At 35.9% G+C, this 24,405-nt stretch overlaps 2 protein-coding genes across 3 annotated transcripts; one reads left to right on the forward strand and one right to left on the reverse strand.

The window, feature by feature from the left end:
• The first annotated feature begins 9,508 nt into the window (after positions 1–9,508).
• Positions 9,509–17,330, forward strand: LOC110678879. The gene is made up of 4 exons (XM_021852447.1): positions 9,509–10,074; positions 10,140–10,397; positions 10,474–10,809; positions 15,830–17,330. The coding sequence occupies exons 1-4, from the start codon at positions 9,891–9,893 to the stop codon at positions 16,879–16,881; spliced, it is 1,830 nt and encodes a 609-aa protein (XP_021708139.1). The 5' UTR covers positions 9,509–9,890; the 3' UTR covers positions 16,882–17,330.
• A 2,760-nt stretch (positions 17,331–20,090) lies between these two features.
• On the reverse strand, positions 20,091–23,968 carry LOC110678880. Of its 2 annotated transcripts, XM_021852448.1 has the most exons (3): positions 23,333–23,945; positions 22,859–23,055; positions 20,091–21,312 (listed from the first exon to the last, which is right to left on the reverse strand). In XM_021852448.1, the coding sequence occupies exons 1-3, from the start codon at positions 23,641–23,643 to the stop codon at positions 20,894–20,896; spliced, it is 927 nt and encodes a 308-aa protein (XP_021708140.1). In that variant the 5' UTR covers positions 23,644–23,945; the 3' UTR covers positions 20,091–20,893. The 2 variants fall into 2 exon arrangements, with proteins under 2 accessions (XP_021708140.1, XP_021708141.1); XM_021852449.1 differs by lacking the exon at positions 20,091–21,312 and having other exon boundaries at positions 22,777–23,055; positions 23,333–23,968.
• Positions 23,969–24,405: the final 437 nt, after the last annotated feature.

Genomic DNA, 24,405 nt, shown 5'->3' on the forward strand with positions numbered 1-24,405 from the left:
GACACAAAACACCGGAATATTACATTAAAGACAAAAATTTGATTCGCGACAAAATGCTGGAGAAAATTTTCATTTCACTGTGTTTATGTTTGTTGGAATAAACATTCCCTAACAACCCCATAGAAACGGTTGAGTACACAAACCCGCCAGCAAGCCAACTCGCCAGCTGTTACTTTCGCCTTCCCCGCAGCTAACCACACCGCGCACCCACTGACTGCTAAGATCGGTAAACCTGTCATTATAATAATCTTGGTTTCTTCTCTATACATTATTTAACATACGCAGCATCCTCAGCTCTATCTGCTTAATTTTACACTTATTTTACACTTGATTCTTCAGGATTACTTCAATAAACTATCAATCTTCAAAAGATTTAAAAGGTTTCCAATGATTCTCGACGAAAATCTGGTGCCCGGTCGTCAACAAAGTAGAGATAAATAAAGCAGCAAACAAAACAACTGACAGCTCGAAGCAGTTGTCAGCTTGAGCCTTTCGCTTGAGCCTTCGCTATGTTGGCTACGATCAAATTGTATTGGTTGGGATAGGGCTGCCAGTCCCTTGCATGAATCAGACAGGGCGCCACGACAAGAGGAAACAAAAACGCGATTGCTTTGGCTTCCACGACGCACTGCTCAGTAGTCTAGGACACGGTTATATGAAAAATTTAGATTATCGATCCGATCCACTTTTTGGATTGTATTTAGGTCACATATTTCAGCACGATCAGTGAAACTATATATTAGCGCCAGTCGTTCAAAGTTTGTATAGGTTTTACTATGAAAAAACTTACCTTTGCCAAGAAAAATCGTCAGAGGTCGCCCATTGTCATTGTAAAAATTCTGAACACAGATCTCGATACTTTACGATGAACAACATTAGACATGGACGTAGACTACAAAACTATCCGATGCTTGTGAAAAGAGCATAGACTATTCGGAAATTTTGCCAAATTTTGTTATTATAGATATTCCTTTACGTGTTAATCAACGTCTTGATTGATGTCTGTGTTCAGAATTTTTCTAGAAGACAATGGCTGAGCTCTGGAGATTTTTCTTTGCTAGAGTAAGTTTTTCCATAGTAAATCCCATACAAACTTTAAACAACTAGCGCTAAAATATAGTTTCACCGATCGAGCTGAAATTTTGCACAGTTATTATGGGACCTAAATGCAATCCAAAATGTGAACTGGAGCGTGAATTTAAATTTTGTCCCACACTACTACCCAGCAGAACGCGTGCAATCGGAGGAAAAAACAAAATCGATGCCACGACGAAACAAAACAAAAACCGATTGTTTGAACTTTCACGACGCACTGCCTGGAATGAAATTTTTTTGAAACATTTTCTGAAACAACTTCTAAGTCGATTTTCTCAAAACCATTTACCCCGCTTTGCTTCTAACCTCTTAAATATTTCTGAACAATACAATATCGATTACTTTTTCAATTCAACGTAAGCAACTTTCATTCGGCTTTGAGAAAATTATTTAAGAAGAATCACAACCTGTCTTCTAAAACATACCTTTTTATTTTTTTTTCGCCGTTACATCGCTTAAATTTTGCATACAATCAGCCTACGTTCAGAAACTAAATAGTTTCTTTTATTCCTCACAACAAAATGATAAGCCGTTTCATTCTGCTACTTACGACGTTTTTGTACCAGTGTTAAACCCTTATTTACGCCGTTTTGCAAATCTGGAAATTGAACGGTCCAGAAGTGAAAAATTGATTCGATTCAGAGCGGATTGTGTAGAATTTCGTCTGCGAAACACGTAGGATTGATAAAGTAAGTTTGTTTAGTATTCTAATTTGAGTCTGTTTGAATAAGCTTTCGAGAAATATTATATGTTTTTCTCATAAATTGCTTTTGCAAAAAAAAAAACAATAAGATATATTGTTTTTTTTTTATTGGTAACAAAATGAGGCAGATTACTGTAAAAATATTGTTTTGAATGGAAATTTGTATAATGTTCTACAATATCCAGCTATTTACACTAACATGCCACAAAATTTGAATCACCCCCTTCTGACATTTCTTGCCTAAACTATATTGTTTATGGCAGGATCAAAGTAAGCTTAGTCTATTGGCTCCAACAAAAATGAACAATGTAGTTTAGTATTATTTCGAAAATTGCTTGAAATCGTCTCTTATGGTGTATTTACTCATTCAAATTTGTTTAGCGTTGCACTCTTGGTATTCCATAACATAAATGCAGTTATTTAAAGAAAATGTTTCTGAAGTTGAAGCTCCTGTAACTACAAAGAAATGTTCAAACAAATGTAAATAGTGAAAATTTTTGACGATTCAATCAACAATCTTAAACTACAGCCTACTAAGATCGAGCTATGAAACTTGTAGGCAACAAATGTCAAATTCAATTCACCCTACGTATGGCGTTAAAAAGTTGGATACAAAAATTCAACGAAATGCATTTCAATTGGAGGTGAAAAAAATAAAATTTGTGTTTTGAGTGTATTGTCCCTCAACTTACCGGATATTCGACAGTATTAAAAGTGATAGTAGTAAAGGTCAAATGAAATTTTGTAAATATAACTGTTGACCTACTATTCGATTTCATTCTCATATTTAAAATGCCTTTAACAATTATGAAGTTCTCTTATCGTTACACCACCAGGCTGCACTATTTGAAGTTGAGAGTACCCATTATCGTATTCTCCTCCAATATCACTCCACGTTTTTCAATCTTCATCCGTCAGGCGTTGCACATTCATATGCGAAAAGAAACCTTATCACTAGAGCTGCTGCTACACCAGTGTCTTAAGGTTACAGAGAGAGAGAGAGATCCAACCCCATTATTTCCGATACATTACACTTTATGTCATCACATCTCGTCGGAAGCTGATGCTGCTCGCCTGTCTTGAACATATCAGTTTGTGATGAGGCTACTGTCGCCTCTGGGTGTGCTCGTCCTAGCCTGGCCGTCATAGATGGCACTTGCAATGCGTTGTCATACCAACCGATCGGTTCAATTACAGTATGTGTTGTAAATTACAGATCAATTCGATTAGTGTGAGTTACACACTCTATGGAATTTTATCATAGAAAGTTATCTTTGCTTTGCATGCCAACAATTCGCGATGACGAAGGCAATTACCACAGTTTCTATTTTAATTACCAGGGGCTATTTTCGAAGACGAAGAAGAACAACCATTCAAAGAAGTCTCTTCGCGCAACTCTCTGTATATAGACTCTGGGTTCCACCAGATCAATTTAGGAAAAAAAACCATAAAAATTGTTTTTTGCAGTTTTGAGCAGAAAAGTGCCCAAACATACTCGTAAAAACAGTTGGCATCATTAACATATACAGAAAAATTCATATGACATTTTTTTTTGTTAAAAATGTTCGTTTTTTTTTTTTCGTTTGAGCATCATGGTTTTTCAAACATTGATATTTTGAAAGGTTGCGAAACGTTTTTTCGTTGAATCAAGACATAATGCATAAGTATCACTAATGAAGATGCGTAAAAATTTTCGAACATGTTTGATGTTCGCACAATTTGTGCTTATCTGGAAACTCGCCATCTGTTCCGACATTGTCCTGTATCAATGCTTCCACCGAACGCTTCATTCGTCAATTACTGTTATCATGGTCACTTCCGGTTGGCTGCACCCAGCTCCTGTAAGTGTCTCATTCAGTTGTCGGTTGGTTAGACAGAGATCTGAAAAGAATGGAGCCACGAACTGAATCCAACCAACAGCCACCGGGAATGACAATGCCAACGAGACCAACAATCGGAACCATAAAACCCAGTGCCAAATATTTCCAGCTGATTTCCTCCCAATGGCGACGAGATTTTCGACGACCGAGCAAACTTAACAAGCTTAAGGGGGGAAAAAAGAAACCCCATTGCACCAAACGAACAGTATTCCTCCACCACTGTGGTAGCACAAACTTCGTGCGGAAAATCCGGTTCACAATCTCCGCTCTGTTCTGTTCAGGCATTGCATGATTTAGTTCAATTTCGGGGTGTGTATAATCCTTTCTGGTTCGGCGCAGCAGGCGTGGTGAACAGTGAACGGAACGGAAGAAAAAGTCAAGTGCTTCTCTTTAGTGAGGTTATGTGCCTTCTGGTGTCCTTTCTTGGACCGACGAGGAAAATCGACGAATCTTCAGCGTCGTAAAACGGAGTTGGGAGGAGAATGTTTCCATAGAATGTTTAGAAAACGATGGAATAAAGGGTAATGTAGAATATTTTCAAAACCGCATATGTCGATCAAAAAGGTATTGGTTCAAAAATACACATGGGAAAGTTATGCTTTTATGAGCAGTATTCGTGGTGCATATTTTGTTCAGTAGGTACAGATTTTTTATGGACCAATGCACGAGTTCACTAATTTCTTCTTCTTCTTCTTCTTTTCCCTCTTATGGCGAGTCCACTTGTCAAACTATACTGCCAAGTTGTGTCAAATATCATGAAGCTCTTTTGGGCATCATACGCCTCTTACGTTTATCGAACGGATTCGTTTTTATCTGAGAGAGAGGAAACAGCTCACTGACAACTGGCTTGTTTTCTTGGCTTCTTTGATTTCTTCTTCTCAAGTTTGGGTTGTGCACAATTGTTCGGACAGCACAAACTGGGTCAAAACCATTTTCACATCCCATTTGTTATCGAAATGATCATAAAATTGAAAAAAAATCAAAAACAATTTGAGTCCAATCGACAATAATTAAATATTCAACAATTTTATATGCGAGAGTAAAGGAAAACAACCAGAATTTTCAATCACATCCAGTTGTAGTTTGGCCAAATTTTGACGGTTTTTCACGCTCTGCCCTTCGAATGTGCGGTTTTTCAGTGACAGTTGATGACAGGTTCCCTTGACTTTTGGGAGCTCGCAATCTAAGCCAGCTGTCTCCTCTCTCTCAGGTTTTTATAACGTCTTGTCAAAGTCGACATAAGTGCACCAGTCTTTCAACTGGTGATTGTTTATAAACAATTAGTGTTGTTTTTTCGATCTCGAAAAAGCATCATTCGCGAGTTCAAATTTGAATACGGTTTTCTTTAATGAATTTGGCAATATCTCGGTATGTTTTAGTGTTTGCGTTTTTTAGTAGGTCTTCAGTGTTATTGCAAGTCAACAAACAGCTGTGTTTGTACCTGCTTCCCAAGTATTTTTTACATGCGAACAAGACATGGTTAACATCTTCCCTTCTCCCACATTCTTCACAGGTGTCGTCGTTTTTAAGCTTCCATTGGTATAGTTTGTCTTTCGTTAACGTGTGAAATGTTCGTAGCCTTCCTATGCTTATAATTGCGTGTGTTTCTAAGGAGCATCTGTAGAACCAGGGCTTTAATGTTGGTTTGTGGTATATTTTAAAGTGTTTTTGTCCTTTGTCTTGAGAAAGTATTGTGTAGTTTTGTGTCCATTCTTCTAACGCTTCTTTTTTAATTAAATTAAATGTATCTGAAATAGGCAATTTTGTGTATATTACATTTCTACTGTTACAGCCTTGCTTTGAGAGTTTATCGGCCTTTTCGTTCCCTAATATTCCCTTATGACCAGGAACCCATTGTAGTGATATATCTTTGGAAGTTTGATGTAATTTGACTAATATTTCTTTGACTATATAATTATTTTTAAATTGTTTGTTTTTCAGGCATAACAGCCCGGATTTCGAATCTGTACAGATTACAATTTTTTCCGCGTTACTGTTATTTATTACATCGATTGCTGTATTTATTGCTGTCAATTCTACATTCATTATAGAGAGTTCTTTATTGACTTTGCTGCTCACTGTTTCTGTATCTTCTATCCAAATGCCTATACCGCAACTGGTAGATGTTTTAGAACCATCTGTGTAAATTTTAACGTAGTCTTGATATTTATTGCAGATGTATTCATTTGTGATGGCTCTTACTGTAAATTCATTCATGTTTTGTTTTACTAATTGTGGAATTTCAGTTTCTATTTTGACTGTCTCTAGTTCTTCTATAATAAGTTTAGTTTCCAATGTGACATGTGTATTATTGGTTTGTATAACTATGTAATTATTTGTGTATGTGATTTGTTCTAGGAATGTGTGTTTTTTTGGTAGGTCAGTTAATTCAGTAAATTTACTTAAAATATCCAAAATTGGTTTATTGTAGGCAAAATTTTTCACCGTTTCTTTTTTTGTTAACAAATTTGCTCTTTCTTTTATAGGTATTTCTCCTGCCTCGGCGTACAGCACATTGATTGGCGTGGATTGTAGCAATCTTAGTGATGTTCTTAGTCCTGCATTGAAAGTTGAGTTTAGTTTTTGTAAATTGGTTTTGGCTGCACCTCCATACACTGTAATTCCATAGTCTATTTGTGACCGAATTATTGCCTTGTTTATTCTTAATGCTGTCTGTGGATGGGCTCCTTCCTTTTTCTTACAGATTATTTTTAAAACGTTCAATCTCTGATTAGCTTTGTTTGTTATGTAGTTTATATGCGGAATATGATTTAGTTTTTGGTCTATTATATAACCCAAGTATTTGTGCTGTGGCAGCCCTTTATTTGAGTCTTTGCTTAGGCTACCATTTGAGGTCTCTAAAATAACTGTTCTATCATTTAAGTATGCATTAAGCCATCTAAGGATTTTGTTTGGAGTAGCAACATTGTCTAGTTGTTTTAATAGTATGCCTATATCAACCGAGTCGAAGGCTTTAGTCAGGTCCATAAAAATAGTAACTACTGTCATTTTGTTTCTTTGCGCTTCTGTGACGGTTGAAATCAAGTAATTAATACAATCTATTGTTGAGGAATTTTCTTTAAAACCGAATGAACGTGATGGTATTAGATTTTTTTCTTCAGCAAACCTATTCAATCTTTTCTTAACTTCGCAATTTATTATTTTCAGGTTAATGTTAATCAGTGCGATAGGTCTATAAGAGTCTGATTTACTTTTGTCTTTTTTAGGTTTTAATATGGGAATTATTTTACTGATTTTCCATTGTTCAGGTATATTTTCTTTTCGCCACACTTCGTTTGTCATTTCTAATATTCTGGTCAATAGTTCCGGTTTAACTCTTTTCAGTAAGTAGTATGACAGTTTATTATATCCTGCAGCTGATGTATCTTTTCTACTGTTAATGGTATTTAACATTGATTCCTTGCCTATATCTCCTGCATATCGAAGTTCATCGACATTATTGTATGTCGGTTCGAAAAGTTGTCTATCTTCCATAACAAAGTTATTTGTAATGAATTCTTTCGCTATCTCGTGGTTATGAGTTAGTTCTGAATTATCCTTATTTTTGAAATTTCCTGAAATACATCTGACTATGTTCCACATTTGTTTAATATTTGTGTTTTCGTTGATTTCTTCCAACTTTTCTTCTCGATATTTGTATACAGCTTTCTTTATTTCAATGTTAAATTCTCTCTCGGCTTTTTTGTAAATGTTTTTGTTTTCTAACGATAGATTTTTGCGAAATTGTATGTGTTTTTTATTTTTCTCTTCGTATAGCTTCTTAATTTTATCCGTCCAATAAGGTTTGATTTTCTTTTTGCTATTTGGAAAAAATTTAAACGTTGCCTTGTTTAATGCATTCTCATTTTTTTCTTCAAGGTCATCAGCATTTTGTATTTCCTTAGGATTGATTTGATTTAAGTAGTCTAAAGCCTTATTTTTACTAATTACAGTGTATGGTGTATTATTATTAAACTTGTTGTAATTATCTATTTTACATTCAATTAATTTGTGGTCTGATCCTAGATCTTCTTCACTAACTTCCCAGCTTACGAATGGTGCAATATCTGTAGTTGTTAGGGTTATATCTATGGCCGAGGCATTACAGTTTAAATCTTGCCACCTTGTTGTCTCACCTGTATTGTGAAATACTATATCATTATTTTCTAATAAGTCGCTTATTAATTCTCCTCGCTTATCAGCTCTTGTCACCGTATTATCCCATATGGGATGGTGAGCATTTATGTCACCTCCCAAAAGAACGGATTCTGATCTACTTTTTATGAAGTGAAATAAATTTTCGAGAGGTTTTTTAATACTGTCTGTTGTACTTTCTGGGGGAATATAAAGAGAAATAAAAATGATAGGGTTCTTAATGTTTTTGATTTTAACTGCTATTACTTCTAAATCTACATTAGGTATGATTATTTCTTCTGCCATTAGGGTAGGATGAACAAGTATACCTGTTCCACCGTATCCTTCGTCTCGGCATTTTTTTGAAAAAAATATAATTTAAAAATTTGTATTTTTCTGAATCTTTGATCCAAATTTCTTGTATCAAAAAAATGTGAACATTTTTGGTTGTAAGATATGTTTTAATACTTTCTCTTTTCTGTAATGGTCTTAAACTGTGTATATTGATTTGTGAGATATTGAGCGTTTCGTTAAAATTAGCCATTGGAATTACAGGAGATGTTATGTTGTGATTGGGATTGCTGTGTTAATTGTATCTATTATTTTTTGTATCATCGAGCCAACTTCGATTACTAGGAGATCCGTGCTTGAATCTGAGTCCGGTTTGTCATTAACTTGCAGGACTGTCGAAAAAAAGTCGTGTAGTTGTTTGGACATTGTCTGGAGTCGTTCTGCTTCGGAGACTGCGTGCGGGTTGTTAGTGATGACACTTACTTGCTCGGGTATCTGCTCTACCTGAGGGAAAGTGTTTTTGACTATTGTTGGGTTTTTCGCTGGTTTTGATAGTTGTTCGATGATTTTGCTGTAGTCTACTTTCCTGTTTGGTCTTGATGGTATTTGGCGGAATCCAGCTACTTGTCTATTTGGGCGTTCCAATCCAGGCAATTCGTCGATAGACTCCAGGGCTGCAAACCGGTTGCTTGTTTTCGGGTACATTTCTTCAGCTTCGGCAAACGTCATTTTGTTGATCGTCATGGCTGCGTTGATCTGTTCTCGTCGTTGTCGTTCCGGGCATTGTGTGTCGGTGGGTAGGTGGTTTTTACCGCAATTTTTGCATTTCGCCGGCATATTTTGGTTGCACTGTTGATGATCTTCGGAGATTGTTTTACCGCATCTTTTACATGATTCTTTTCCTTTGCACGCTGCTGCTTTGTGTCCTATTCTCCAACATTTGTTGCAGATCCTCACTGGATAGATGTATATTTCCGGTTTGGCCAGAACTCCATAGAGTTGAACAACTCTTGGAAGTTCCGAACCCTCCACCGTTATTTTGACCGCTCGCGTGTTGACCAGTTGGTCGTCTTTTTTGCGTTTTATCCTGTCGACTCGAATTACTTTCTTACTGCTGATGATTTTTTCGAAAATTTCTTTTTCCGTCAGGGAGATGGGCACGTCTTTGATAACGCCCGTTGTTTCTGTCAGCATCTTCGGGATGAAAGCTCTGTAGTTGTTTTCCCTCAGCTGTGTGGCTGCGTTGAGGATTTTTTCTGTGTCTTGTGGTTTCCTGTAGGTGAGTTTATACCTGTACTGTCCTGCCCTTTTCAGTTCGGCAAACTGGTCCAACTTCATTTCGTGTAGGAATTTTCCTACCTCCATCGGTTCCAGCAGCACTTCTCCTTCTTTAATCGTAATTGGCTCGATGTAAATTACGTTGTATGTGTTATTTTTGATCTTGAATTCATCATTAGTGTAGTTTCCTGGTCTTTGTGTTTGTTGGGTTCTGTTTTTGGTTGTGTGGTTTGTGATGTTTTGAGATTGTGATTGATGATTTTACGAAGGGATGACAACCAGATGGCACTGCTGACTGACTGATGATGTTTTGTTTTGAATTTGTCAAATCACAAATGTTTCGCAGGACGTTGTTTAAAATTTGTTTTTTTGTGGTATAATTATTAGATTAATTGGTGAAATTATGTTCCGTACACGTTAGATTTTAGTTGTTCTTTCAAAATTTTAATGTGGTTTGGTCTAAACACGATCACAAGTGGTGTTATTTTAAAATTTTGTGCTTTGTTTTGATGGCGGCTGTGAAATGTGTCGTGCCGTCTTGCCTCAATGTTTTTACCGGATCAGTGAAGTTTTTTGGGGTCCCTTCTGCTGGAAGCAATTTCTTCAAAAAATGGTGCCAGTTTATGGAACTCTCTGGCCATGGCAAGGAGAAAATTTGCCAAGCTCACTTCCGGGACAGCAATTTCATTTGCAGTAAGTTAAGCTAGAAAGCAATTGGAACCGTGGAAAATGATTCAGATACCTTCGTTTTGTTCTAGAAACGCGCCAAGTTCTCAAGAATTCCGCAGTTCCACCATCGAACATACTAAAACATATTCCTTCGATTGATAAGGGGCAAACATGCTGTGTTGCCGGATGCCGTACAAGAGCTAAATCCGCTCTCTTACCATTTCCCTCCAAAGCTAAATCTAAACAGCTGAAGCTATGGAAACAATCACTGGGCATGAATCCTACTGACGCTGTTACTGGAATGAGAATTTGTCGACGTCATTTCGCAGAAGTTGACTTAAGGACAGGTAAGCTTCAACAAGGATTGCTTCCAGGATAGCACCCAATCGTCAATAACAAATTTCTCGATTTGAAACGTTACAGTTAAATTCATGTACCTCAAGCCAAATGCTGTACCCAGCCGTAAGGTGAAGAAGCTCGTCGAACATCCCCGCCTCCTAATCCCTAGTACGGCTCCGTTGCCTCCGGCTCTACGGGATCATACGTACAGCTATCGCCGTTTCGTAGCTAAAAGCAGAAGGATGTGTGCTGTTTATGGATGTAGTTCGCGAGCAGGTAATGGTATCTCTCTGCACAGTTTTCCACCGAAGAATGATAAGCGGTATAAGGCATGGATATCAGCATTGAAGTTCGGAAAAACACCATCGAAGAACGCTAAAGTGTGCAATTTACACTTTACTGGAGCAAATTATTATCTAGGTAAGTCAAATAACAAAACCTAATGCTTTCTTGTCCTAGAATGTGTTTAATCGATAAGTTCAGATCAAACTTATAAATCTTTAAACCCAGTGGCGTATCTACAAGGGGAGGGTGGTTAGGGTTAGCTCTCCCCCTTCCCTTATAAGTGGTGTTAAATAGATCTCCCATTCTCATATGTGGATGTCCAGTACTGGGGCATCCCCCCCTACATGAGGACGTGTATACATATAGGAAAATCTCAAACTTTAGATTGTTGAGGTAGATTTTAAATGATTCTGCAATTACCTGAGAGCTCATTGATTGAGAATTGAATCGTAACAATGAGCTTGATGATCAAACCTGACTTGACTTGATTGCAGAAAACTGATTTTCCACGCATCGAAATATGCAGGGCTGGTAGCAGGTATCTTTTTAGAGACTGTCTCTTATTATTTTTGCAAGTCTCAAAGTCTCGTTTTATTTTTTTAACGGAAGGTCTCGAAAGCCTCTGTTCAACCATTTTATCTCTAAAGTCTCTTTTTCCTGCTTGCAATAAATCCTGTTACAATTTCTATTTCTTCCAGAAAAATATTTAGAGACTATTACGCAACTACATGTTTTTCAGAGAAATATTTTGAGACTATTATGCGACTACATGTTTTTCAGGAATTTCTTCTCAAATTCCTAGCGGAATGCTTCCTGAATTGTTTAAGTCATTTTTACAGAGATTTCTTCTGTAATACTTTCAGAGACTCTTTCAGAGATGTGGCAGCTGAAAATCTTCTAGTAATTCCTTTTGATACAAAAGGAAATCTTCAGAAGACGCTTTTTTTTTTAAAGAAAATTCATAAAGGATCATTTTACAGTTTTTAAAGGATATTGTATGAACATTTCATACAAGAACTACTTTTAAAGTTCTTCAAAACAATTTTTATCTAAAGTAAAATTTCAATGGCTTCTTCATATAAGTTCATTTAGGGATTCACACCTTAATATTGCAGTGATTATTGCAGTGATTCCAATGATCATTCTTACGCAAATGGCTTCAGGAATTTTGTCCGACTATTTTCAAGAAATTCATGCAGTTTTTTTGTATTCATCTTCAAACTCCTCCAATACTTCTTCAAGAGTCCATGAGTTCTTTCAGGGAATCTTGTATACGAGTTCATCCAGGGTTACTTTGGGACCTAATGAAGCATCATCAGATGTTCAGAAGGCCGGCTTCAAAGGCACGTTCCTTATGAGTGCCATATGAAGACTTTCTTGAGGAATTTCTCAAAGATTTTTTGGAATAATTCCTGAAGGAATCTTAGGAGAAATCTCTGGAATATCGTTTTGATTCATTTTAAGAACATTCCAGTGAAGTATAACTCATCCAAAAGCATATAAATCAAATCATGAAGCTTACACTCGACTTTTAAATCGTTGGTACGGTTAACTCTCCCTTACTCGATATTCCGTATCTCGATATCGAACCATAGTAAAAGTTGGTTTTCATGCTAACTCCCTTGGATCGCAGTTGCACTGGTTTTGTGTTCTGTAACTCGATACCTCCTTAACTCGATGGTCCCTTCAATATCGACTTAGGGAGAGTTGACTGTATATATATTTTCATTTCACAAAATGAAAAACCTTTAGCTTAGGCTTACCTAGCCATTAGAGAGGCATCTTAATTAGTTTGGAATTCTAAAATGTAATTTAATCTAAACAGGAAGGCTTGAGAAAACAATGCACATTGTTCCACCGAACGAAATTAAGTGGAATAAATTAATAACTTGACAAATATAAATATAATAGCTTGAAAACTTCTGATGTGTCTTCTGATCATTTGTTAGTCTAATCAAGGCACGTTATATGCAAAAGTGTCCTAAGCGCCAAATTTAATAGTTTTTTTAAGTCGCTCTCAATTTTTTTTATTTCAAAAGATAGCACAATAAAATGTTTTACAATATTGTAGATTATTGAAAATACGAAAACTTTCTAGATCATATTTTTTTTTCTATATCTAATAGTTTGGGGGTGATATGACACATTAGAATTTTATGGTCAAAATCGGTTTTCCTCATTACTAACGAAAATATCAATTTTATAGGCCTGCTATGTTCTGAAAAGATATGAACAATTTTCTCACTCATTTTCACTGAAGTCATCATACCTCTAAAATTTTCCTAAAATTTTCCTATGAAAAGATATAAGCGTTTTTGTAGTTTTTTCATCCACTTTTTCAAGCGTAACATTTTAGAATGACACAAGTGAAATCAAGTTTTCGAATTCAATAGTTCGAATCATCATTTATTGATGGAACAATTCAAAAGTATGAATGGTGCTTCTCTTTTAATAATCATAAGTTTTTTAAAGTTGAGGATTTTGTGAAAACAAATCGTGCGTTAATATGTCAAGTTTTTGAAACGCGCGTGTGGCTCGTTCCTGACATAACTGTCATAATGACATATGTGGCGCTGCATTCTTACGATGTTTATAAACACAGCGCACGATTCAAATATTAGTCGCAACGCTTGGAGATTGAGAAAAAATGTATTAAAAAAAAAAGTTTGTCCTTATTTCTGTCGGATCCAAAATATTTCATATGATTTATGTAAACGATATATGCAAGGAAAATATGCTTGATACTAAAATTACATCGCCTAAAACGATCTCGTTGTCAAAACATTCATCAGTATGTTCAATTACGCAATATTAAGGCCCAAGTAAAAATGATGCAAAAGTCAAAACTGAAAAAGCAGTTTTCTCTTTTTATATAGACAAATCGAAGAAAATAGAAACACACAGCTCTTGCATTTGCCAAATAAAAAGGCTGTGTGTTCTTATTTTTATCAATTTATTGTTTTAAAAGGAGAAAACTGGTTTTTCAGTTCTGATTTTTGAGTTATTTTTTCTTGCACCTTAACGAATAACTATTAAGAATTTATACAGTCGACTCTCCATAATTCGATATTCATGGGACCATCGACTCAAAATCGAAGATCAAATTTTTATATTTCCAATATTTTAATGATTACTTTTAAAGGAAAGCAATACATCAACAAAATATGATGGCATTTGAAAAATTATATTTGAAAAAAAAATCATTTTGAAATAACTCAAAAGTAAATGACTCGATATAATATTCGGCATCAGGGACCATGATTTAGATTTAGGCATTAGACCATGATCACCATAAACATTTTCTTACATACGTTTAAATCTTTCGAACACAATAAAAATCAAAACACAGTATATACTTACGAGCGATGGATGCCAGTACTTGTTTCAAAAATATTAAACTTGCAATATTAAACAAAGGTTTTTTTTCCTCCAATAAATGTGTTTTTAATTAATCTTAATTTTACTAAGGTAACAGATTTTTCCAAGTTCTTGAGGTTCCAATTCAGTTACAGTCGATTATATTATAATTCAAAAATAATAAATCATTCTTAATTTGGACAGGAAGATTGTAGATATTTATCATGCCAATTTTTTTATTCATATAATTAATAATTACAGAAACGTTCGTTTATTTTGAAATAATCCAAAAAGTAAACAACGTTCGCCAACATTGAAAAGCCTGAAGCCGAATACCAAAGCCAAACTTTTACAAATCATTTACTTTTTAAGTTATTTTAAAATGAACAAACTTTTCTATAAGCATTAACGACGTGAATAAAAAAATGGCATGATAAATATTTACAGTCTTCTTGTTCAAGCTAAGAATTATTCATTCTCTATGAATTATAAAAGAAACTATTGTAATTGAGTTAGAACTTCAAGAAGTTGGAAAAATCCGTTGTCTGAGTAAAATGAAGAAGTAATTGAAACTCATTTATTGAAGAATTTAAAAAAAAAACCTTCACCAAAGTTTCTTAAAATTCACATTAAGATATGCTTATTAAAGTACCAGGAATGGTTTTGTTTTCACTTGCGCCATTTTTAATTTTTTTTTTATAGGCACTCCGTGCTCGTGGCCACTACTGTGCCGGACTCAGTTGATCTGTAGCTTCTTTATCGATACAGATCTATTTTCAACTTATCTATTATTTACATCTAGTTTCACTCTCTCCTACTCTTTTACTCTCACACCGAGCAGGTAGGAGAGAGCTCTGCTATTAGTGAGGCTAGCTGCCTGCGAAGAGGGTCAGTTTTTCTCAGTCACCATCTGATACTGACGGATGTGCTCCCCAAAGCACGGTCCTCCGTGAGGCGTCTTCTGGTGGCTGGACGGGTTTTTTGTGGAGGGGCTGGGAATCCAACCCATGACCATCCGCTTATGAAGCGAAAGCGTAACCTTAAGGCTACAGACCCCCCTATTTTTAAATGTTACGCTCGGAAAAAAAAATATATATACATGAAAAACTACAAAATACGCTTATATATTTTCAATGGAAAATGTTAGAGGTATGATGTATTCAGAGAAAATTATATTTTTGTTAGTAATAAGGAAAACCCGCTTTTTGACCATAAAATTCTAATGTGACTTATATCACCCAAACTATTAGAAAAAAAAAAGTGTTCTAGAAAGTTTTCGTATTTTCAATAACCTACAATATTGTAGAACATTTTATTTATCTTTTGAAATAAAAAAAAATGAGAGCGACTTTAGAAAGCTACTAAATTTGGCGCTTAGGACACTTTTACATGTAACATGACTAGGCAAACAAATGTTCAGAAGACATAAAAACGCTATCTCTTATATTTTCCAAGTTATTAATTCATTCCACTTTAATTTCGTTCCGTGGACTAGTGTGCCATGGTAGAATCATTGGTTAAATAACTGAAGATCTTAGGTTTTTTTTTGAAAAATTTCTAGAATAACTTTTGGAGTAGTTTCTGATGGAATCTCTTAGAAGTGACTTCTGTGATTATGCTTAGAAAAATCTAGATTGAATTATTAAATTCTGAAACGAAGAAGAACAGTAATACTAGAGATTTATAAGTTTTTGGTCCAAATTGATCTAAAATGCTTAATTTAGATCTGTAAAGAGCTTATATATATTAATTAAATAAAATATTAAAAGGCATTACATTTATTAACATTTCGTTACAGGAGGCAAGCACCTTAAGGCAGATGCTATACCAACTAGGAAGCTTCCAAAGGTTCATCGGTTTCAAAATGAAGATGCGTATACCTCTTTCCGAAAAGAAAAGACGGACAGGAGTGATTGTGAGCATGGAGCGGAAATAAACCCTAGCGATACCACGTCAAGTGATGACCCTGCTGAGATGGATAACATCAGCCATTCTACAGAACACCCATCCATTTTGGAACCAGAGCGATTAGCTTTAACCGATACCGAAATATCCCATACAAATGTGATCAAGCGTTCAATCGTCCCTGATTCGTTCACAACAGCCAGCCAATCGTCGAGTATTGATGCCAATGGAAAAACCAATCCTCTAGCCCATCTGAACCAGAGACAATCGAACCAATCCGAACAAAAAAACGATCTGGAGTTGAAACTACGTCCTAATAATGACTCCGAGCTTGTAAAACAGTTCGGAGAAACTTGGTATCCCCTAGAAAAGCAGTCAAAAGACTTCAGCTGCCAGGTGGTAGCACAAGATCTGAAATCACGTGATATGATTCTCCCGGATCTACTTATCACTGATCAAGACGTTAATACTTGGACTGGCCTTCCAAGTCTTGAACTCCTACAAGAAATTTGCTGTTCCGTGCAGAAGCTAGAAACGGTGTATCCACGAAAATGGGCGATGCATCCTACAGATCGTGTAATCCTCACAATGGCTAAGATTAAGCAAAATTTATCGTTTGCTGCATTGGGTACCCTGTTTCGTATTCATTCTGCAACAGTAGCTCAATATTTTTCTCATACCGTACATATGCTGGCTGAAATTCTTTCTACGTTTGTGTACATGCCAGAGAAAAAAGAAATTAAACAAAATATTCCCTTGTGTTTTCGAGAACATTTTTCTAATGTTACAATAGTTCTAGACTGTACGGAGACACCAATTGCAACATTAAAGTGTCTTAATTGCCGAATTTACACCTACTCACAGTACAAATCAACGCGGACGGCAAAGTTTCTGATCGGGGTTACTGGACCAGGGCCAGCTGGACCTAATATCATATTGCAGTAATGCTTATTCGGGAAAAGCTTCCGATAAATTTATTTTTAATCATGGTAAGCTAATCGAACAGCTCAAACCGCATATCGATGAAGTAATGACTGATAAGGGTTTTGCCATCGATACCGAATTGTCAACAAGAGGAATAAAATTACATATTCCACCATTCTTGCGTAACAATCGTCTATCACCTAGTGAGGCACATTTAAATGAAGCAATCGCCAAAGCTCGTATCCACGTGGAAAGAACTATTCAGAGAATCAAAATTTTCGCAATTATTCATGACACGCTCGATGCAAATATCTTAGGTGAAATTGACGACATAATGTCAATAATATGTGGAATAGTCAACTTGAGCAACCCAATTTTACGCGATGATAAGTTTTAAAATGTTAACACTTAAGCCGTTGGTTTGTTTTGAATAGTTTGTTTTTAAATAAATAAGAATTGTTGTCTCCAAATTGTTTTATGATTTTTATTTTTTTTTTATTATCGAAAAGTAAAACTCAGACATGTGGGCGTCTATTTGTCTGTGGGCAAAATCGTCGTATGCGGTGAATTTAAAACACTACTGGTACTGGTGAAGATGAATCAAATCTTTACTTTTTTTTCTCAGCCGAATTATCTGAAACTTTGCAAGTAGAAGCGCATCAGTACGACGCATATTGTGGCCAAATATGGAAACTGTAGCTTACAAAAAAAACACTGCCAAAAATAGGATCCGGTTCCCTATGTGCTCTTAAAAATTTGAAATGTTGCTTCAATTTATCTTTGCTTTAACTATTATTCGGGGTAAACATCACGCTAACTGAAAATCTGTCTTTAAATCTCCTCGAAGTCACTTTTTTGTTTTTCGATCAACTACCCCTTACAAGTTCCTGAGAAACTTTTATTTTTAAAATCGAATGATCATTAGATATCCGGTTTTGAAAATATTACGATAACCTTAATTCCCAATGAGAATATATACCGAGGTGAGGAAGACGACATTTAGTGTGCGTGACATCCGTGTACGGTGCAAAATGTTTCACAACTACAAGCGGGCGAGCTCCCATAAGAAGCCGTGTAAATTAGTGACGTAGTTATTTTTGTTTACGTTTTTTCTCTTTACTAATACATAGCCATTGCTTCTTCTTCCACACCTTAGTATATATTCTCATTGCTTAATTCCTCTATTAAAATTTCTTAGACCGGGATTTGGTTTATAAAGTAAATTCATAAAAAAATTGTTCCGAATTATTCAGGCATTTCCTGCCGTTAATAGCAAGTCCCATCTGTAAAAATTAGACATTGAGAAAATGAACTGAAAGGTTTACCAACTCGTTTCCCACATGAATATTTAAAAAAATCCAAGTTAAATTGGAAGCTTTCCTAAAAATTTTATGAAAATCGATTGAGATACTTAAATAATAAAGAGGCAAATTCGTAAAACGTATCAGAAACACTCTTATTACTCAAAAATGCTTGAGATGGGTTAAACTAGTGGTTTCCAAACTTCCCAAGACCGGGACGCCCTTCATAAAAATGCAAATTGGAGCACTGTTTATTATTCCACGAAACCTAAATCAAATATTGTGCGAAGCATTAAACAATTAATTAATTAATATTTAATTCGTTGAGTTTTTATTTGAATGATTTTTTTTAATGATCCCCTGAGAAAATGTTTTTAGCATGATTTAGTATTATTACCATTTTTTAGTATTAATCTTTGCGTTTATATTTCTATGATTGGATTTTTCTAGGTGTTCCATTTCGTTGTATGTACTGTGGCCTTGAAGAACATAATTGCGGTCCGTGTAGTAATTTGAATGGAAAATACTAATAAACTGTTCACCATTGGAAGCACCCTAAGAAAAAAAATTATAGATAATATTTGATTAGTGTAGCATCGTGGAGTCCACATGATTAACGAACGTAAAATGAAAAAGAAAATGCGTAGGTAATATTATAAATTTCATTTATATAATCCCTCTAACTCTGATTATCCCTCCCCTTGGTTATGCGACCTTGCCGCGATGGGAGGGCATAATCCATTAGCCCATATGATGGAAACCAAAGGCGTAACCTGTAGTGGTGGTATCACATTTTGGCATTTTTTGCTTAAAGCCGTGTCATAATTCATATGGCATAGACGCAATAATATCTCGGATGTGATCCAACGGACATTCTGCGTCATTGATAGCATTGATGCCCATTTCAAATAATTAATCTATTCGAAGTGGACATTAATACTATTGGTGACGTTCAGTTTGCCTTTTGCTAACCAGAATGATCCGTAGCCACTCTTACTATTAGCTAGCTAGATATATCGTTATCATATACGACGTAGGGAATACTTAGGAACTCTTAGGAAAATGACTAGTAGATTCACTGAGTAGAAATAAGTGGCGACAATCTTATTTTAATATGGTTTTTACATTGCCATAATAAGAAATACCTCTTTTGTAACAGCGGTATAAATAATCTAATTCCAGCTTCATTTTCGCAAAATTTACAAGTAGAAAGTAGGCGTTGTGAAGCATTGCATTTGCCACCGAAAAGTGAATCTTGTAGGAGACTGTAATAGAAGCCTAAGGTAACTTTACTCATCAATATTCACTATAAAAATAACTATGGAAAGTAAGACGCTGAGATCGATCATTAGGGTACACTTGCTAGTTTCGAGAAATTGTTGAACAGACAAGGAAAGCGACTTTTTTCTTTAAGGATATATGAACGTAATGACCAATAAATACTTTTAACAACAAAAAATGAAATTAACTAGAACTCTTACTAAACAGCCTAATTTTGTTAAGACTTGACGACAAGACTCTAATCTTACGTAAAAGACAGGAGTTATCAGAATAGCACTTGAATGACAAATTATTCAAAACCATTTCGACTAGACAGTATTACTTCAGACACTACTATTTCAAACAAATTCTGATGGAGCTGCTGATTTTCACAATGCTTCCTTTTCTCAGAAGCAAGGGAATGTGGGTACTTTTCAAAAACTACCACGTCACAATACTAATAAAAAAACAGTGTTCATGTGGGCGCCATTGCCTAGTCCGTCTGAGTATTGGTCCTGGTAGAGGGAAAACTTGGCAAAAGCCAGACCGAGGGTTCAGCCTTGACAAGTTAAGCTGTCAGGCAGCTCCAACTGAATACCATGCAAAAAAAAAAAAAAAAAAAAAAAAAAAAAAAAAAAAAAAAAAAAAAAAAAAAAAAAAAAAAAAAAAATAATCCCTCTAACTCTGATTATGTCCAAATTATCTAGTTTGTCGCACTGACAACAGACCATTATAACGTAATACTGAACTCAAGCTCTTAGGTTACTTCAGCAGCGTAACAAATCATATGGCAAGTTATATTTTTTTCTAAATCGTATTACGATGCCAAAACAATAAATTGAGAAGCACACTCAATGCCAGCCATAATGTGTTGTAACACAAATCTAGATGAACCTATAGTTATATACAAGTAATTTCTTTCCAAACTATTGAACATGTACAATTTTATTTAATGGCCAAGTTTATTATCGCAATAAAACATTTGAGAGCCTAAAAGGTACTACTATGCAGCAGGTAACAATTTTGACAACATTTTGTTAAAATACAATCCCTTAAGCCCGTTCGTGACATTTTCCACGAACAACTTATCGAAAGGTACAGGAACAACGATGAAATCATCATCTTTTTTTGAATAAACAACGAAGTCGCATATCTCACACTGAAGAACCCACATATTCATTTGCACTTGGCAATAATATGTATGACGACGGTTCAATACAATGGGACCTGTTTCAGATCGCTTCAAATATTTTTGAACGGCAGGGTTGTTCTCCAATTCCAACAGACCTCCTTGTTCTCCAGCTAGCGGACATTTGATCTCCACGATAACTCTGTTCAATGGATCCACACCATCCGGTGATGCCGCGAACCAACATTCTCCTGGTTTGACAACTAAGCCGCACTTTTTGGCCAAGGGGTTTCTTTTTCTTTTATAGCAATCAAATGCTAATTTTTCTGTTTCAGTTCCATATTTAACTGCTTGTACTTGCAAGTTTTTCATGCTCCAATACTGTGCGATTTTTGTCCCAGTCTTCCTTCTTGTTGAACAGGTATGTAAAAAGATTATAACACGAGCTTGCCGTAATCCTTAGTGATCGTTGAATTTTCCAATAATTTGAAGATTGTCCTCGAGTCTCATCGGCTATTTTCAAAATATTTTCAAGATCCTTTGCCACATTATTGTTGTAAAACTTCCTCTCATCAGGTGTGTTAAACGCTACCTGAGAAACATTCACTTGTGAGCCAGTGCAAGACAGCATATCACTCAATTCTCTAGGCGAGCAAAAGTCATCATTTGAACTTCCGGTCTGCAAGGCTCTACTGGGTTGTGGGTGTGGCTCATTCAGATAACGACCTTCGCGATGCTTTTGTATAGCCGAACCTTTAGCAGCTGGAGAAGAAAAGAATTGAAGAAATTTTTTTTTGGTAAATATGTATATTTAACATACTACAGAACGTTCGACTAATAAGGATAAAAAAAACTACAGTATTGGACAAAACATTTACAACTGTTTAAATTTTCCATATAAAATAGTTAACTTTAGAGATTTAGATCTGAGTTGTTTATATTTGAACAAAAATTTCAACAGCCAATCAGACATAACTTGAATTTCAATAAATATTGTAGTGAGTTTTCCAATCACGAATTGCTTCATAGTATTTTCAACAAATTTGCAAATTATGATTAGATGAAAATGGGGGCCCAGATAGCCGTAGCGGTAAACGCGCAGCTATTCAGCAAGACCAAGCTGAGGCTCGTGGGTTCGAATCCCACCGGTCGAGGATCTTTTTGGGTTGGAAATTTACTCGACTTCCCAGGGCATAGAGTATCTTCGTACCTGCCACACGATATACGCATGCAAAAATGGTCATTGGCATAGTAAGCTCTCAGTTAATAACTGTGGAAGTGCTCATAAGAACACTAAGCTGAGAAGCAGGCTCTGTCCCAGTAGGGACGTAACGCCAGAAAAGAAGAAGAAGATTAGATGAAGATTTGCTTAAGACAGTTAATGTGTAGGACATTTAGATTTTCAGATAAATAGGGGTAGTCGGGGCGGTTTGGCCAATGGAGTGGAACAAGCACCCCTTGAAAACTGCATAAATTCTTGAAATTTCATCTGTTATAATTTGCAATTCCAAAGCTGACAAGGAAATGGAGGCATGTTATAAGTCAGTGTTCTAAACTCAAACAAAAAGAAATAAATGTAGTTCGAAAAAGCTGCCCATATTGCCTCGAATGACTCTTTCAAATTTATGTTTGACTGTTAGATTTTCCTTTAAAATTTAATCACAGAGTGTTTATAAATACTAATAACTATGAAGTGAAAAAAAAAAGATTATGTGAGATAAATTCACAACCAAAAATAGGGGCTCATTTCACCCCATCGACAAAAATTTGACTCAAAAAATGACAAGTATTGAAAAATCACTCATTCGTTCGTAAACTTTATAAGACAACGGGAATCATGCGAATCTAGTGTAATGATCTAAAATTTTTAGGAAATCATGCAAAAATCCAAAGATTCCATAATATTGTCAGCACTTTTATCGACTTTTCCTGGCCAAATTACCCCACCTTTCCCCTAGTTTTGAATTTTTCGTCGAAAATTTCAAATCGTTATTAGGAGAAAAGCACCAATTTTCGACCCATTCATACGAATTCAGCCTACTTTGTATGAAAACCCAAAAATTGAAACAGAATTCTTGTAGGTCGAAAATTTATGCTTTTCCCCTACCTAAATTGAAACTCGTGATTGGAAAAATTCTTCAAAAATATATTATATTTTTTTTGTTGAAATTTAAGTTATGCCTGATAGGCTGTGAAAATTTCATTTAAATCGGTTTATAAAAACTAGAAGCTGTCCATTACCATTGTGCATGGCGTGTCATAAATGTTAAATCCCTCCCTCAACACCCCCTAGCAAACAACTACCTACCACGCAGGATTCTGCTAAAGCTCTCGGCAAGAATATTGTTTTTGAGGGCTGCATCTGTTGGTTCGGCGCGTTTTGGGCAATGCACACAACACAACTCTGCGATGGGTTTCGCACCCCAAGGAACGCTTTTTTCTGCTTTGGTAGTGCCCCATGCTTGAGTTGCACTTGTGCAAGTCATGTATTCCGCTTTGCCGGTCCTAAAAATATGTAAGAAATTATTAATTTTATATTCGGAAGATATTTCATGTAGGGTAGGTGTACCAGTTATGGACATAGTGGTTCCCTATTTCGCCATACGTAATAATTCAATTGTTTTCAAATTTTTAATCTTTTTGTGCGTGTAAGTAGTAAAATATCAATTATATATTGATGCTAACACATTCAAAAAGCTTTAAAGGACAGTTTTCTAAATTTATCATATGGCGAAATAGGGAACCACTATAGCCATAACTGGTACAGTTTCCCTATCCATACCTGTTCAATTCAAGGAGGCAGGCAACGATATGCTTGCAACGGTTCGTACCGGCTTTACAGGAACATTTCAAAACCCAGTTGTCGATCGAATCCGCTAGTTTTAGCTCCACTTTGTGAGGGATTTGATTAGGATGTGAAGACTGACAAACATATCCCGAGATTTCAACACAGTCCAGATGCTTGGCAGTATAGCCAATGCAAATGATATGCTTCGCATCATGAACTGCGGAACCCTCCCTGATCGGTCGGACGGAATCTCCTACATAATCGATTATATCGATCAGTTTTACATCCACTGGGATATCATCCATCGATGCAGTTCAATTTGCTCCAGACATCGAGCGGTCGGCTGGAATGGAAAAAAAAAAAATCACAAACAAACCACCATAACCTCCTGCAAACTCTGATTTTTCGAAGATTTCCCGTAATTCTTATCCGTTTGAAATGCGATATAACCGTTAAGTAAAAGAAAAACAAAAGTCTTACCTGCTGTAGAACTCATTTCACTGGTTTTCGATTAATTTCACGAGAAAAACGCCTTTATTCAGCTGTTGAGATCAGAGAAGTTATCAAAACAAACAACAATCATCATTTTTCGTTTCCATCCGCCACAACTAGGTGTCGCATGGACTGTCTCAGTTTTGCGACAAAACGTCAATTGTGATTCGTTGATTTGTGTTTTCATTGTTGGTGTGCGTGTCGATGAAGTCGTCTGACTTAGTGTTTGTGTCTGGTTTTGAATTTCTTTCGTGTTGTTTGTTGGTGTGTGTGGTGTGTTTGGTTGATATTCTGTACCTGATTTTGTCTTTTTCTTGTCGTTTTCTTTTTTTGATTGTTCTTCGCGTCGTTTTCTGGTCATTACCTGATTTCGTCTCGTGGTCGTCTCGTCGAAGCCCATGAATTCCGTATCCATTGGGTCTTCATCAGAAGATGGGGGTAGGGGCGTGTTTGACCATGTCTTACCTTTATCGGGGGGCTCGGTGCCCCACTCACCTGCCGAATTCATGCTTGGGAAACAAGCATGAACCACTGTCCGTCACTTGTTTTCACACTTAACCTAGTTTTATTTACTA

Source organism: Aedes aegypti, chromosome 3 (assembly GCF_002204515.2).
Source record: "Aedes aegypti strain LVP_AGWG chromosome 3, AaegL5.0 Primary Assembly, whole genome shotgun sequence".
NCBI lineage: Eukaryota > Metazoa > Arthropoda > Insecta > Diptera > Culicidae > Aedes > Aedes aegypti.